General features: G+C 42.4%; 1 protein-coding gene across 6 annotated transcripts in view; it reads right to left on the reverse strand.

Moving 5' to 3' along the window:
- Nucleotides 1-1,435: 1,435 nt before the first annotated feature.
- RASGEF1A (RasGEF domain family member 1A) overlaps nt 1,436-12,774 on the reverse strand; it is a 222,600-nt gene continuing 211,261 nt past the window's right edge. For all 6 annotated transcript variants that reach the window (XM_083740479.1, XM_083740475.1, XM_083740478.1 and 3 more), the window contains 6 exons: nt 11,876-11,978; nt 10,321-10,400; nt 8,642-8,833; nt 7,588-7,711; nt 6,866-6,938; nt 1,436-5,826 (listed from right to left, as the gene is read on the reverse strand). In XM_083740479.1, coding sequence (XP_083596605.1) covers nt 5,802-5,826; nt 6,866-6,938; nt 7,588-7,711; nt 8,642-8,833; nt 10,321-10,400; nt 11,876-11,978 — 597 coding nt within the window. In that variant the 3' untranslated portion in view covers nt 1,436-5,801. The remainder of the gene's footprint in view (nt 5,827-6,865; nt 6,939-7,587; nt 7,712-8,641; nt 8,834-10,320; nt 10,401-11,875; nt 11,979-12,774) is intronic.

Consider the following 12,774-nt stretch of genomic DNA (forward strand, 5'->3'; position numbering starts at 1 on the left):
TTCCTGGGTGGGCGATGCTGTGGCCAGGCCCCGAATTGTGCAAGTGATCTGACCAATGGCAGACCAAATCACACGGCTATTGGCCAATGCCAGCAGCCCTTGTTTGGGTGTTCCCCTGGGAGCAGGCCCAACCAGCCAATGGGGACACTCCCAGGGACTGTTAAATTGCAACCTGCCCGGCAGTCGTTCCTGCCTTTTTGTTGGAATATCTTCCTGCATTGGACCACATCGTAGGGCAAATGAGGTCCCTAAATTTAAAAATGTCCATTTGGGGACTCTGTTGCCTTTAATTTGTGTTGCTGGTGGCAACAGGAGTTGCCCATTTGTGTGTAAGCAACAACATTTTGTGGCCCATTATAAATGCTCCTTCACACTTCACTTGGGCTCTTCTCTGTCAGAAATCCTGGCCTCCACAGCCTTGCATTACCATCTTCTGGTGCTCTTTTATTTTGGTAGGTTTTATACTGGTGATTTTTAGAGTCTATTTTCTATTTATACCATCCCCTGCTTATTTCAACAATAATCAGTTTAGAAATAAGCCTAAATAAATAAATAAATAAATAGAGGGGGCCCAACTTGTAAGGTAATTCAAAATCTTTAATTTTGTTGGCCTGCAGCCATAGATTTCTATGTTGAGTTATAACCAACTTTGTTTGACTGTGTTGGAAGGAAAGTTTGCTTTCCTAATGCTTCTGGGGACCTATTTTTTATACCTAGTGTACAGTTACTATATAGCGGATTTGGATGGTGTAGGGCAGAGCTGGGGGACCTGTGTCACTCCAGATATTGTTGAACTGACAACTATAACCACCAGCCCTAATCAGCATGGCCAGCAGTCAGGAATTATGGGAGTTGTAGTCCAACAATATCTGGAGGGTCACAGGTCCCCATCGAGGTTGTATCCTGATTTTCATGTGGGGCAGTGGAGGGTATGGAAGTGGCTATTGGCAAAACATTAGCATTATATCATGACCCCACCACACCAGGACAGAAACTGAAATGTCTCCTTAGCTAGGATGTTTGTCAACATAGCCAGCAGGCTAAGAGTACTGTTTTGTTAGGTTAGCTTTAAAAAATAATAAATAAAGGAGACACTTAAGTGCTTAAAGGCTGAATGGATGTTAGTAATTGTTACAACAATCTTATAATGTTGGCCAGTATTATCTTTGTCAGAGGCTGGGAATGGGTGTGCGCTGAGGGTAAGAGGCTTGTCTCTTTCCCAGACTGATGTTTGAACTGGAAACTTCAGCTAACACTCTTGTTCACAGTGCTGTGATGCTATCAGTCCTCTTTTGGTTCAACCCTGTGGGTTTCCCCTAGGATCTCTTAATTTGCCTCATCCAATCAGCTTGCTGCTTTACACATTGAAAAATGGCCAAGGAACCTCTGAAAGCCTACTTTTCGGGAGCAGAAAAAGTGACAACGATCCATGCTGTCTGGTTGAAGCAATTCTGATTTTATTAATGCAAGCACATCTAGTCAAACACAGAATATCCTGCTTTATGGTACAGCTTTATATGTAGCAATTCAGCTCAGAATAACAAAAACACGGATGGCGAAGGAATGTATCAAACCAAAGGAAAATAATAATAATAATAATAATATAATAATAGAAAGCCATATAGAAATGGCACTTTTTCAAGTATATATACTAGAACCAATTGACCACTGGAGTGCACATTCATGTAAAAGCTTTTTCTGTCTTCTTAAATATGTATACACAAAGTGTCCCAGAACTGCATTTCAAATATATATCTCTGAAATTTAAAGCATCCTTTTGTAAATTTCAAATACATTAACAAAGCTGATATACAATCCCTTTCATAGTGTTTGACAATGTTGCTAGCTAGGACATCTCCAAAAGTGCAAAAAACCCACTGTAATAATACAGTATAAATATTCTCTTACCTCCAGGGCTGAAGATCAATACTTCAGCATTGGGGGGTGGGGGGGGGATAGCAGCAGGTCACAAATAATCAAAGCCACTAATTCTGTCTCTGTCTTTGTGGGGCCATCTTTCTGTTAATACATAATATTCTGCTTCCTCTTTTGACGTGTATAAATCTGTTCCATTGCTTCTGTTTAGTTAATTTGTTTTTCCTTATTCACTGAACAATTTTTGTGGTGGCAGTGAAATGCTTTGGCAAATCATATTTGTTTTTTCAATAAAACTGAGTTTTCTTCCTAGAGAAACATGTATTAACTTGAAAACAGGGGTAGGGTGGAATAGTAAGATCTTTTCACACATTTACCGTATGTTTATAGGTGTTGCAAATATGGTATATTAATTGGCCCACTATGGGTTCTTAGTTTAATTGTTCTCGAGAAAGTAGTAGGTACATGATAATATATAATTATCACTTAATTAAAACAAGTATTTTTAATCCAGCGCTTGGTGTTTGTTTTTTGTCTCCTAATTGAAAAATTAATTAGGAAAAAGCTGGATAGTAACAAGATTTTTAAGCAACTGAGAAATCTGAAGCCTAATGATTCTTATCAGTGAATTAGCCATCTACTCAAGAACAATTAAAAATAAGTTAAATTAGGCTAGCTTAATTGGTTCTGGAATATGCTCCTAAACTTGGGTCTGTAGGGATTTGTTCCGAATGGGGTGGTTTTGCTCTTCTGGGCTGGTTCGCATATGGATGTTCGACACTTGAAAAGTGAAACATCAAATCATGATTTTGCATGTGAGTGAGCACCTCAAACGCAATACTCTTCTATTGGAGTCAATTCACACATTCAGCTGCCGCCTGAGTAATCAAGTGATGTGGCTTGTGTGTGAGGACAGCTTGAAGTCTTTCAAAGGAGCAGGGAAAATAGTGTAGCTCTGAGAAATGAAAATATCAAAATAGCATGATAGGAGATTTCTAATGAGTAGGAAGCGTTTCCTCAAAGCAATATAATAAATTAAGAAGGGAGGCATCACAATGCTTATAAATTTGAAATTGTGCCTTGCACAGCTGTGATTGCGCCAGAATGTGGTGGTTTGTCTTGACAACCTCTTACAAGTTCCACTGTCACCAATAATTATACAACAAGCTCCATCATCCCAGGAGGAGTTAGGTATCAAAATGTGACTTCACGTTACATATATTGGGTTGTCTCCAGCATCGGTCTGAGTAGACCCACTGAAATGGATGGAGCCAAATTAGTCATATCCATTGATTTCAGTGGGCCTACTCTGAGCATGACTGTATATATTATAAACAGTTATAACTACAAAAGTTACTTAATCGGGTAAATTGCTCTTACATGTTATCATAAGGTCAGGGGGCATGAACTAATATCGATAGTCAATTGGCCTACCAATAGAAGCAATGCATGGCAGCAGCAAACTGTTCTCAAATTCACTGCAGGATGTTTTAACCCAGGAATAACCAATGTGGTCCTCTAAAAGTTGCTCCCATTATCCCTGATTATTGGTTTTGTCAGCTGAGGCTGCTGGGAGGTGCAATATATCAACTTCCAGAGGACACCACACTGGCTACCAATGGCTTTAATATTTTACCTGATCTTTGAGCTCACCTTAACGTAGCAAAGCCTTTTTATAAAGTCCACCTTGAACCTTGTGTTGCAAATATTCTGGTTGACCTCCTTCGACTAATTTAAGGATTTGTTCGTCAGAGGCTAGTTTGTAAAAGACAACACATCATTGGCAGTTAATCTTTTGCTGAGTCTGTGACAACTGTACTCTCCCTCTCTTAAAATCCCTGATAAACAAACACACAAATGTAAACTAAAGACTTATTGGGTCTAGTAAAGGAAGGGGAGGGGAGGAGGAAAGATGAAGGAGGATCTAGCAATTATCCTATTTTACCTTGTCAAACCTTGTAATAAAAATAAGTTCTGCTGCACCATTACTGTAGGCATACTCTAGTTCATGTGCCATATCTTCCAGTTTATTTACAAAGCTGTAGCTGGTTTTTTTAAATTATTATTTAAAGACATCCATATTTTTATTTTGCTTGCTTCCAACCCGAGTTGCAGAAGAAGGTACGCTAAACATTTTCAGTACCTTGTAAGGCACTATTCTCTGATGTAAGAGGGGAGCAGCTATGCTGCTACAGTGGTTTTTAAGGCCAGACTAAAGGAGACAGTCTTTGTGCTGAACTGCAGAGGCTCCCACACTGTTTCCTTGCAGTCAAGGGTCTATTTACACCAGGGGTGAACCTTTTTGGCCTTGTCGGCCAGATCTTTCTCCGCCCTGCCCCCACCTCCATCGGCCAACTCTGACAGGTGGGCGGGACTACCGGCCTGTCTGCCAATCATACCAAACTTTACAAAACTGGCAGAATTAAATGGTGAAGCTGGACCTGATCTGGACCGCTACAGGTGGGGGTGGATAGGCTTTTGTGTGCTCTCCAGAAAAACAAAAGAATTGGCTTGGATCCTAAGAGAGGTTTACTTATGGAAGTTCATGGAAATAAAGTTTCCCACCGTTCCCCCTGCCCTGCGGCAATCTTGGCCTCTTAAAAACAAAAGACACTTCTCTGGATGACTGGGAGCCCTCCTAAATTATTTGGGATGGGTTGCAGGGAGCTGTTGGGAGAGGATGAGACAGGAAATTTTTAATTCCATGAACTTAAGTAAACTCCAAGTCCAATTTGGGAGGCTGCAGTAGCCCATCCCACATTGTTCGGGAGGGAGCCCTGATCCTTCAAAGAAGCAGGGGGAGGAGAAGGAACACTTGACTTCCATTAACTCCCTTACATTAGTGTATCTTACGATCCAAGGCACTATATGTACAAATCTAGCATATTGGGTAGAAAAATCTTCTCCAAGGTATGTTTCTTTTATTTGAACATTCACACATGCAAGCAACACCACCCCTCTGTCTATAGCGGTACACTCCAGGCAAAGCTTTACTGCTTGACTCTGTTGACTGTATAAATTGGCCCCAAGAGCACAATTTTCTAGTGCTCCACAAAGTAAATGAGGCTAGGAAAGCAGCATAAAGACAAAAGAAAGGGAAACCCAGAACATTGAGAAGAAATTCCAGAAGTGTAGCAGTGTAGAATCCATTGCAATAGAAGCAACAAAGAAACATGTGGCACGTTGGAAACTCAGATCTGTTGCGGTGTGAGCTTTCATAGACAAAGTCCTACTTCACTAGATGGAAAAGGGGGCACAAGGTGTGGCTTGGAAGCTGCTTTTTGCCTTCTGTTTTCTGTGATGCAGCAGGAGAAGCAAGCTCTTCAAAAATATCAGATGCCCAAAATTAGGGTTATAGTTCAACCAAGGGCTCTGTGCTTATACCGTCCTCAGTCAACCTGCACCTGTTCTGGGAAACGCGCTTGTCCCTCTTTAGGTCTGTGGAAGCCTTGCTGATTTCAAACGCATTGGTCCCACATGACAACATTTATTTTCAGGAAGCGTTGGGTGGATCAAGGCATAGCAGAAACCAAACCTGCAAAATGTTGAGCCCGTCTGAGACTGTGCGCGTGTTAGGTGGAAGAAACCGAACATGAAAATAAAGATCTGGATGTCATCACAATAAGACACCACCATAGATACCACTCCCCACAATCCATTTCATCTCTGAGAACAGGGCCCGGCCCTTGATTTTTCTTCTTCTTTTTATAGATAAAAAACAAAATCCTTCATTTTTTTAAGTGCCTTAAGGTTGATGTGAAATATTTAGCACATTTTTTTTCTTCTGTAATTCATAAAAGGCATTGTATCTACAAAACAGACCCCAACCAGTGAGGCCTTCCTGTTTCAAATCACGTCTTCAAGGATTTAAAAACAATGTTTTTTTTTAGTGTGTGCTTTAGAATCCAGAGCAGAAGTCCAAAATCTCAGGCTCTGTTGAGCAGAGTTGTCCTAAAAATGAAGAGATAAAAATGAAAAGATAATGTCAGCAAATCATCTTAAATGTTGTCACCTTAAGTTACATTAAGAGAAATAGATGCAACTGTGAATATACTTGAGATCAGCTCACATTACTGGCTGGTATAAGTTCAGATCTCCCTACTGCATAGCTGGATGATTAGGTTTCTAGCTTTCTCTGTTACCTGTGTACTTAGTTTACCCCAGTATTCTCAATCATTTGATAATGACTTGCCAGTCCTCAACCATGTATTGAAAACTGACCACAGATCAGGTTTCTGGTCCTTGATATGGGAACTGGTGTTCCCTGGTTGGTTGGTTTTTTATATTAAAAAAATCTAGACTAATGCTTGAGTTTAGCTACTACACCTACACTGTATCTCTCAAGCAAAAAGTCATTTTGGATCCAGCCTTTGTCCAGCAAGGCCTTGACTGCTGTGCAATTCAGAGCTGTTCTACTGTGTTGGATTTAAATTTGCAGCAAAATGAAGTGGAAATAAGATCGCAGAATGTTGATGGGCTGTAGTGCCTCAGGCAACAGGTGGGAAATATCACTTCTCAATACTATCCAACTAAAATATTAAAAACCCACACAAAACATCCTGCAGAAAGGAAACTAGTAGACCAGGGAGAAGTCTTTTGCTGGTTGTGTTGGCTTTCTATTTTTCAACAAAGGTGAGCAATGTACAATGTCACCCCCCCATACTGTACAGTCATGTCTTGCATGGGGGGTTATGTTCCCCTGGGTGGTCTGGGTGTTTGGCTTTTAGTGTAGTCCTTCAAAGCAGAAATAGACCAATAAGTCGTGTGTGGCTTTGATTTTAATTTGAGCTAGAGGAGAATTAATGGCCTTCTAATTCTTGCCTCTCAATTGAGGAAAGCATCATGGAGTCCATGAGCATGGCAAACTTTGGTGGCACCTCTTCTTTACCTAATGTGTAGCTCCCATGCCAAATTTAAGAAGGCTCAAAAGACCAGTAGCGTAGGCTGCATTTCGCAGTATGAAAAAGAACCAAGTAGCTGGTTTCATTACCTGAGTGTCTTCCAGCTGTCTTTCTCCATATGATTTTCTGGACCTTCACTTTCAAATGATGCAATAAACAAAGCTGAGGGTTGGGAGGGTGGGGCAGAGAAGGACGGAAAGTCAGTCAGAACATGTAACAAGATTTTAATCACATAGGAACAGAGGAAGTGGCCTTATATGTAATAAGAACGTTGCCCAACCTAGCTCAGTACTGCTTTGACTGGCAGTGTCTTTCCACAACTTGGGACAGGGAACATTCCCACCCCTATCTGTTCCTTCCGCAACTCAAGCAGAGCTACAGCCTTTCTCCTTTTATAGCCATAATGATGTCAAACGATAGCATTTTAGGAGACATAAAGGATAGAATACATTTTTCCCCTCTTATCTCCATGGTATTCTGTAAAGCATGGATAGTTATAACTACACCTGCCGCCTTGGACCCTAAGCCTATAAAACACTGTGGTTGCATTATTGTCAGCAGCCTTGCAAGTATGTATCCTTTCAAATGGAGCCCTAACAGCCGAAGGAATCCTCTAATGGATTCTTAGAATACTGCCACGTGGTTTATGCTTGTCAGTTGCAGAGTTTATATATTTTCCTCTTCCTCTTCAGCACCAACAACATCCACAGCTGTTGGCAAATCTGCCCATTTTCACTTTCACTGTTGAGCCTTTTGCACATGTCGTTTGTGGAAATGAGCAAATTTTGCGTGAGCTGCCGAAGAATCTTACCTTCTTCACTATAAATAGGTGCTGTGAGCAGGTAGCTCTGGATTTTCTTGTCCTTCTCAAAAGGACACTCCACCTGCTTCCATGTGATAAAATCGTGGATTTGCCTTGAAACTTCCCAGAACTTCTGTGTGTGAGATAAAATTATTCAAATCAGCATTTCATTATTGTTTATTTCATGCCACCTTCTGAACTTTGGTTAAGCCTGTAGTTCAACGGTTAGAGATGACAGTGTGCAGCCCCCCCCTCCCCGGGGGAACAGGGCCATCAAAAGGCTTGTCAACTCTATGGGCTGCATTCAGTGCCACACAAAACAACTTTCTCTTCCTTTCCCCATGCACCCTTCCTTCCAGAAAGTGCACCAGTCTCCCCCAAACCCTCCAGAGCTGGTTTGAGGTATGTGCAGGAAGAGCCAAGGAGTTTGGTTGCACAAGCACTAGGACAGCACTGGCTGCATCCCTACGGATTTGCAGTCACCTCCATTGGCACAGCTGCAATGGGCCTTTTTAAAGCTGCTGCAATCGTGCACATGGCAGCAGCCACCTCACTCCCTCCTCCCATGTAGAAGCACCAGATCATGCAACCAGCTCCTCTGTGCAGTCCTGGCATCACCAGCTTTGTGGCCGAGCAGGGATTTGAACCCAGGCCTCCCAGGTCCTGTTCTGGCACTAGGTAAAATAGTTTCATCCCCTGCCCATTATGCAGCCAGCACTTCCATCTTCTACAGATGGGGACATAGGAGACAGAGGTTCTGTGTTCAATGTTGTGATAGCAAGTAACCCATTTTTTTGTCGTTGCTGAGATGCACTCACTTCAAATGCAATCCCCGCCCCCTGCCCCTGATTGGTTAATTGCTCTAGCTTAAACGTGAGGCTGTGAGCAAGCTGTGACAAAACTATTCTGAAGGAACAGAATGCAAACAGATCGGTATAAAAATGGCCAAGTGGCAAGCCTCACTGACTACATATGGCATTCTGTTCTTTTGCTTGGATGTTTTGTATGCCTGCAGTGCTCACTGTGCAACTGCTTCATTCACTGCCTGCAAAACAAGCTGTACCTTGAAGTTTATCTGTCCGTTGGGCAAGTGGTTGGTGTGTATTTTATGCAGAAAGTAGATATCTTTAATGAAGAGGTTGAAAACGGGGATGACTATTTTCTCCCTGCTGCTGTGTGCTGTCTGCGATCTCTGTGCTGCTCCTTGAAGGGCTGTTCGGTAATTGCAAAAGTTGCTGGATGGGTCCATGTGATGCTGTTCGGATCAAAAAGAGAATTTGTTAGAATTCCTCTGAGTACAAAGGCTTACAAAATTTGCTTTATAGTGATCAGGATGGGGTAATCTGATAATTACAAACATCCTCCCCACAGAACCTTCTTGAGACTGGAGGAAGTGCTATTTCATTCCTTTAGTCAGGTTGCATTCTGAGGAACCAAAGGAGTATGGAGAGTTCTGTATGAAATGGGTGCTTGTCTATATGCTGCATGGGCAGGTTTGGATTTGACCTGGGAGTTGTGATCCAGAGATTTTCAGGGTTGGTTCATACATCCATGTACATCATTTGATTACCTGACACCTGATGACCTACAGCTGCACATATGAACTCTGTCCACTGGAAAGCCTTGTGCTGGAGTGATGGGAAAGATATTGCCTATGATTTGTTGGGTGCACACATATAAGTCACCCGGCATTACTAAATATTGCCTTTGGAGAGAAACATTTGCTATTTTATTGTTTGAAAGTGGGGTGTGCTTCTTTCACCAACTGGTTTTTGTTGCAAGGGTCTACTTAGGTTCCAAGTGGCAGAATATTAGTGAAATTTCCAGTGATTCAGGACAAGCCCCCAACAATATCTTTCAAATATTCCAAACCATTTCGCCCTCCTTGCTTTCTCTCTTCCCCAGTTGTGCTTGTTTTCAAATGATTTAAAAATAACGAGAGGTTTGTGGCAGGAATTACTCTGGTTAAATGTTGATCATCACTCTCCACCAGATGGCAGACTTAAATTGGAGATGAATATACATCATGAAGGCAAAAGGAGAATCACTAGGGTTTAAACAGGGCTGATACCACAAGGACTGAGGTGGGGGAGGGGGCACCGGCCACAATTAGGGATATTCCAAGTCCTTTCTCTGAAAGTTCAGCTCCCGTTTTTTAGAAGGATCTTTTACTTATGGACTAAAGATGCACAGGCACTATTCTGCCCAATTGCTCAGTAAGATGAACCAATGTATTCCTTCTCTGCAGTGTTCCAGCCCAATGTGTGCAAAGCTGCAGGTGTCTGATGAGTACTGGGGAACTTTTAAATATTATTTTCTACTGAAACTGAATTAAAGTTTGTGAAGAAATTCAATGGCTTTTGAGAGATCAGGCTATCTTAGCTGTTTCTTACTCAGCATCTTATAGTGTACCTTTTGAGCTTCATTCATACTGTTTGGCTATGGGCAGAGAACAATTACTAAACACAGTTTTAAAGACTTTTTTAAAAGGAAGAAATACATGGCACATTTCTGGCAGTACGTGGCAAAGCATGAACCATTTATGGTGCTATAATGTTAGTATTATCAAAATGAATGGTTTGGATTTTCATATCATGCTTTAAAATCCATTTTTCTGGGCTGTTCTAGTAATGCATTGATGCGGATTTTTGCTGTTGTGTTGTGAACCACTTGGGACATGTGGAAAAAGCAGCGTATAAATGATGATGATGATGATGATGATGATGATGATGATGTAATTACCTCTAAAACATCAAATTTGGCTGTTTTGACTTTGGACCAAGTTTTCTTTAGCCGGGCAACAGGACTCAAGTTCATACCCGCTAAAAACAGAAAGAAAAAAACGAATGGAAAATTTTCAGCAAATCCTTGAAAACATCCCTGTATGTCTGTCAGGATGCTTCCTGCAGTATTGTTGGTGCTATGTTCTCCAAATCACTACTTCTGCAGGCAGTGGCGTAGCGTGGGTTGTCAGCACCCGGGGCAAGGCAAGTAATTTGCGCTCCCTAACCCGTGGATTTGCGCTCCCTAACCCGTGGATTTGCGCCCCCTAACCCTAACCCCCAGATGTTGCGCCCGGTGCGGCCGGCCCCCCCTGCACCCCTCACGCTACGCCACTGTCTGCAGGCAGTTGTGTCAAAGGAGGGTAGTGCAAATGTATTGAAGGGCTCTGCTAACCCCAGGTAAGAGATCAGAAACAGGCCATGGGATTGCTTGCTCCTTCTCACTTGTTCCTCTCCTCTCCAGACTGCATCCCTCCTTAGCCACCCTTTCTATGGTTAAGCACTGCACTGGCACCAGCACTGACCTGGCATCCCACTTAACCAGGATTCTTAAGCCCCCTTCCCTGAAGAGGGAACATCTGTAAGTTGGGGTTGCAGCTCTCTTAACTGGGGCTGCGCAACCCTTCCAGCCCATTTGCATGTTTAAAGTGCACTTCTGCAGTGGGTGAAAACCCCGATCTTCCAAGAGCCTAACTCACACAGGTAACCTCCATGAATACAGAAGGCTGCTGGCTGCAAAAGTGCACTTTAAAGCAAGGTGGGACTGGATGTGTCCCCACAGCCTACATCTATGTGTGTTTCCTCTTAGGTGACAATGCCAGTTTTGAGTCTAGGACAGGAATTCTTCTTAGCTCAATCCCAATTAAGACGGCTGTTGCGTACCTTAAACATGTTTTAACACAGGATGGAGGGAAATTTTGCTATTGAGAAAACAATTCTGTGTCCACTTTTGGTCACTTTTGTTACATCTGTGCCAAAGGTTTGAAGCTGGGAGAAGTTTGCATTTTCAGGATTTGGATAATCTCTGATTATCCCCCCCCCCCCAAAAAAAAATGCCCTTTTATGTAATCAGGACAATTCACACATTAGGCATACACCTAAAATATTCTAAGTGTGCACTAGATTATGTAGACAAGAAGAGGCGCACTTGTCTTTTGCAAACATGCACTGACTCACTCTCACCAGGGAGCCAGGATTGGTTGTACCTCTCCGTCAAATATGCTTTGAGCATCAAACTCTGATTTGCCACTCTGCAACGCATGAAAAGGTCTTGTGTGGCTCGTCTCTTTGGCAAGCGCAGACTACTTTTACCTGTCGTTCCCCTGTCTCTTCTTTTGATCTCCCACCGCTTACCAGTTAATTATTTGGAGAGTCTCACTTGGTAATATCTTTGATGCCCATTTGTCATCCAGAGTGCAGCACTCTCAGCGGGACGCTGCATCTACTCAAACACCATCATTCTACTGACGCTGTCACACACATTGCCCACAGGTGCCTTGCGGAAGAGTACTCACAGATAATGGCCATCATGGAATTAAAGTTTCCAATGTTGAAGCACTCTCTTGCCACATCAATGAAAAATTCCACTATTCTTGTCCGCTGCTTTTTCTTCACAACCTGAAATTTTAAATGCAAAACCTTGAATGGGAGAAGTGGGGTAGCATTTACTCAATGGAGGCATGGCATCCCGCAAGCAAACAACATTTGTTTTTAAAGGCTTTGAGGAAGAGCATCTCAGTGGAAAAGGTGTTGATGCTCCTATCCTGATTTGAGTCACCTCCCCCCCTTTTTAGAGTAAGCCTTTGTGATAGTGATCTAAGATCCCTGTTTTGTTTAAAGAGCCATTATATTTGGAAGATCATGAAAACTTTGTATGTCCATGGATGCTGGAATCCTGTAGCCTTATGTAAGGAAGAAACTAGGCATTGGGGAAATTTTGTCAAGCAAAGAAAGAATGGTTTTAGTGACTGGAATACCAAATACATTTAAAACATTCTGTCCTCAAATGTAGAAAATAGGAAATATTCTATCCAGGGGAGGTGTTCTTCTGTAGGGTGGAAGCAGGGGGTTTGCTTCACTATAGCACTGAGGATTTATAATCCAGCTTTTTTAAACGTTACTGTTGATAAGATATCCTGAGGTAAAGCACTAAGCTCACTTCAAATCTGCAGGGAAATGAGACTAAGCAACAGCATTTGCACAATTATTAAGGCAGAGCAGGAAAACTGCCTCAGACAAGGCAGTGAAAAATTGCCGGCCACTCACTCTCGCTCACCTCACTATTGGCTGCTAGTCCTGATGCTACCACCTAGCAAAGTGAACATGTCTGCCACCCCATGCACCTTCTTCTCCATCACTGCCCAGAGTGAGGCATTTTTCCAGGAGAGTCCTGGTGCCACCGCTGCAATTTGCC

The sequence above is a fragment of the Podarcis gaigeae genome, assembly GCF_964106915.1.
Source record: "Podarcis gaigeae genome assembly, chromosome: 5".
Taxonomy (NCBI): domain Eukaryota; kingdom Metazoa; phylum Chordata; class Lepidosauria; order Squamata; family Lacertidae; genus Podarcis; species Podarcis gaigeae.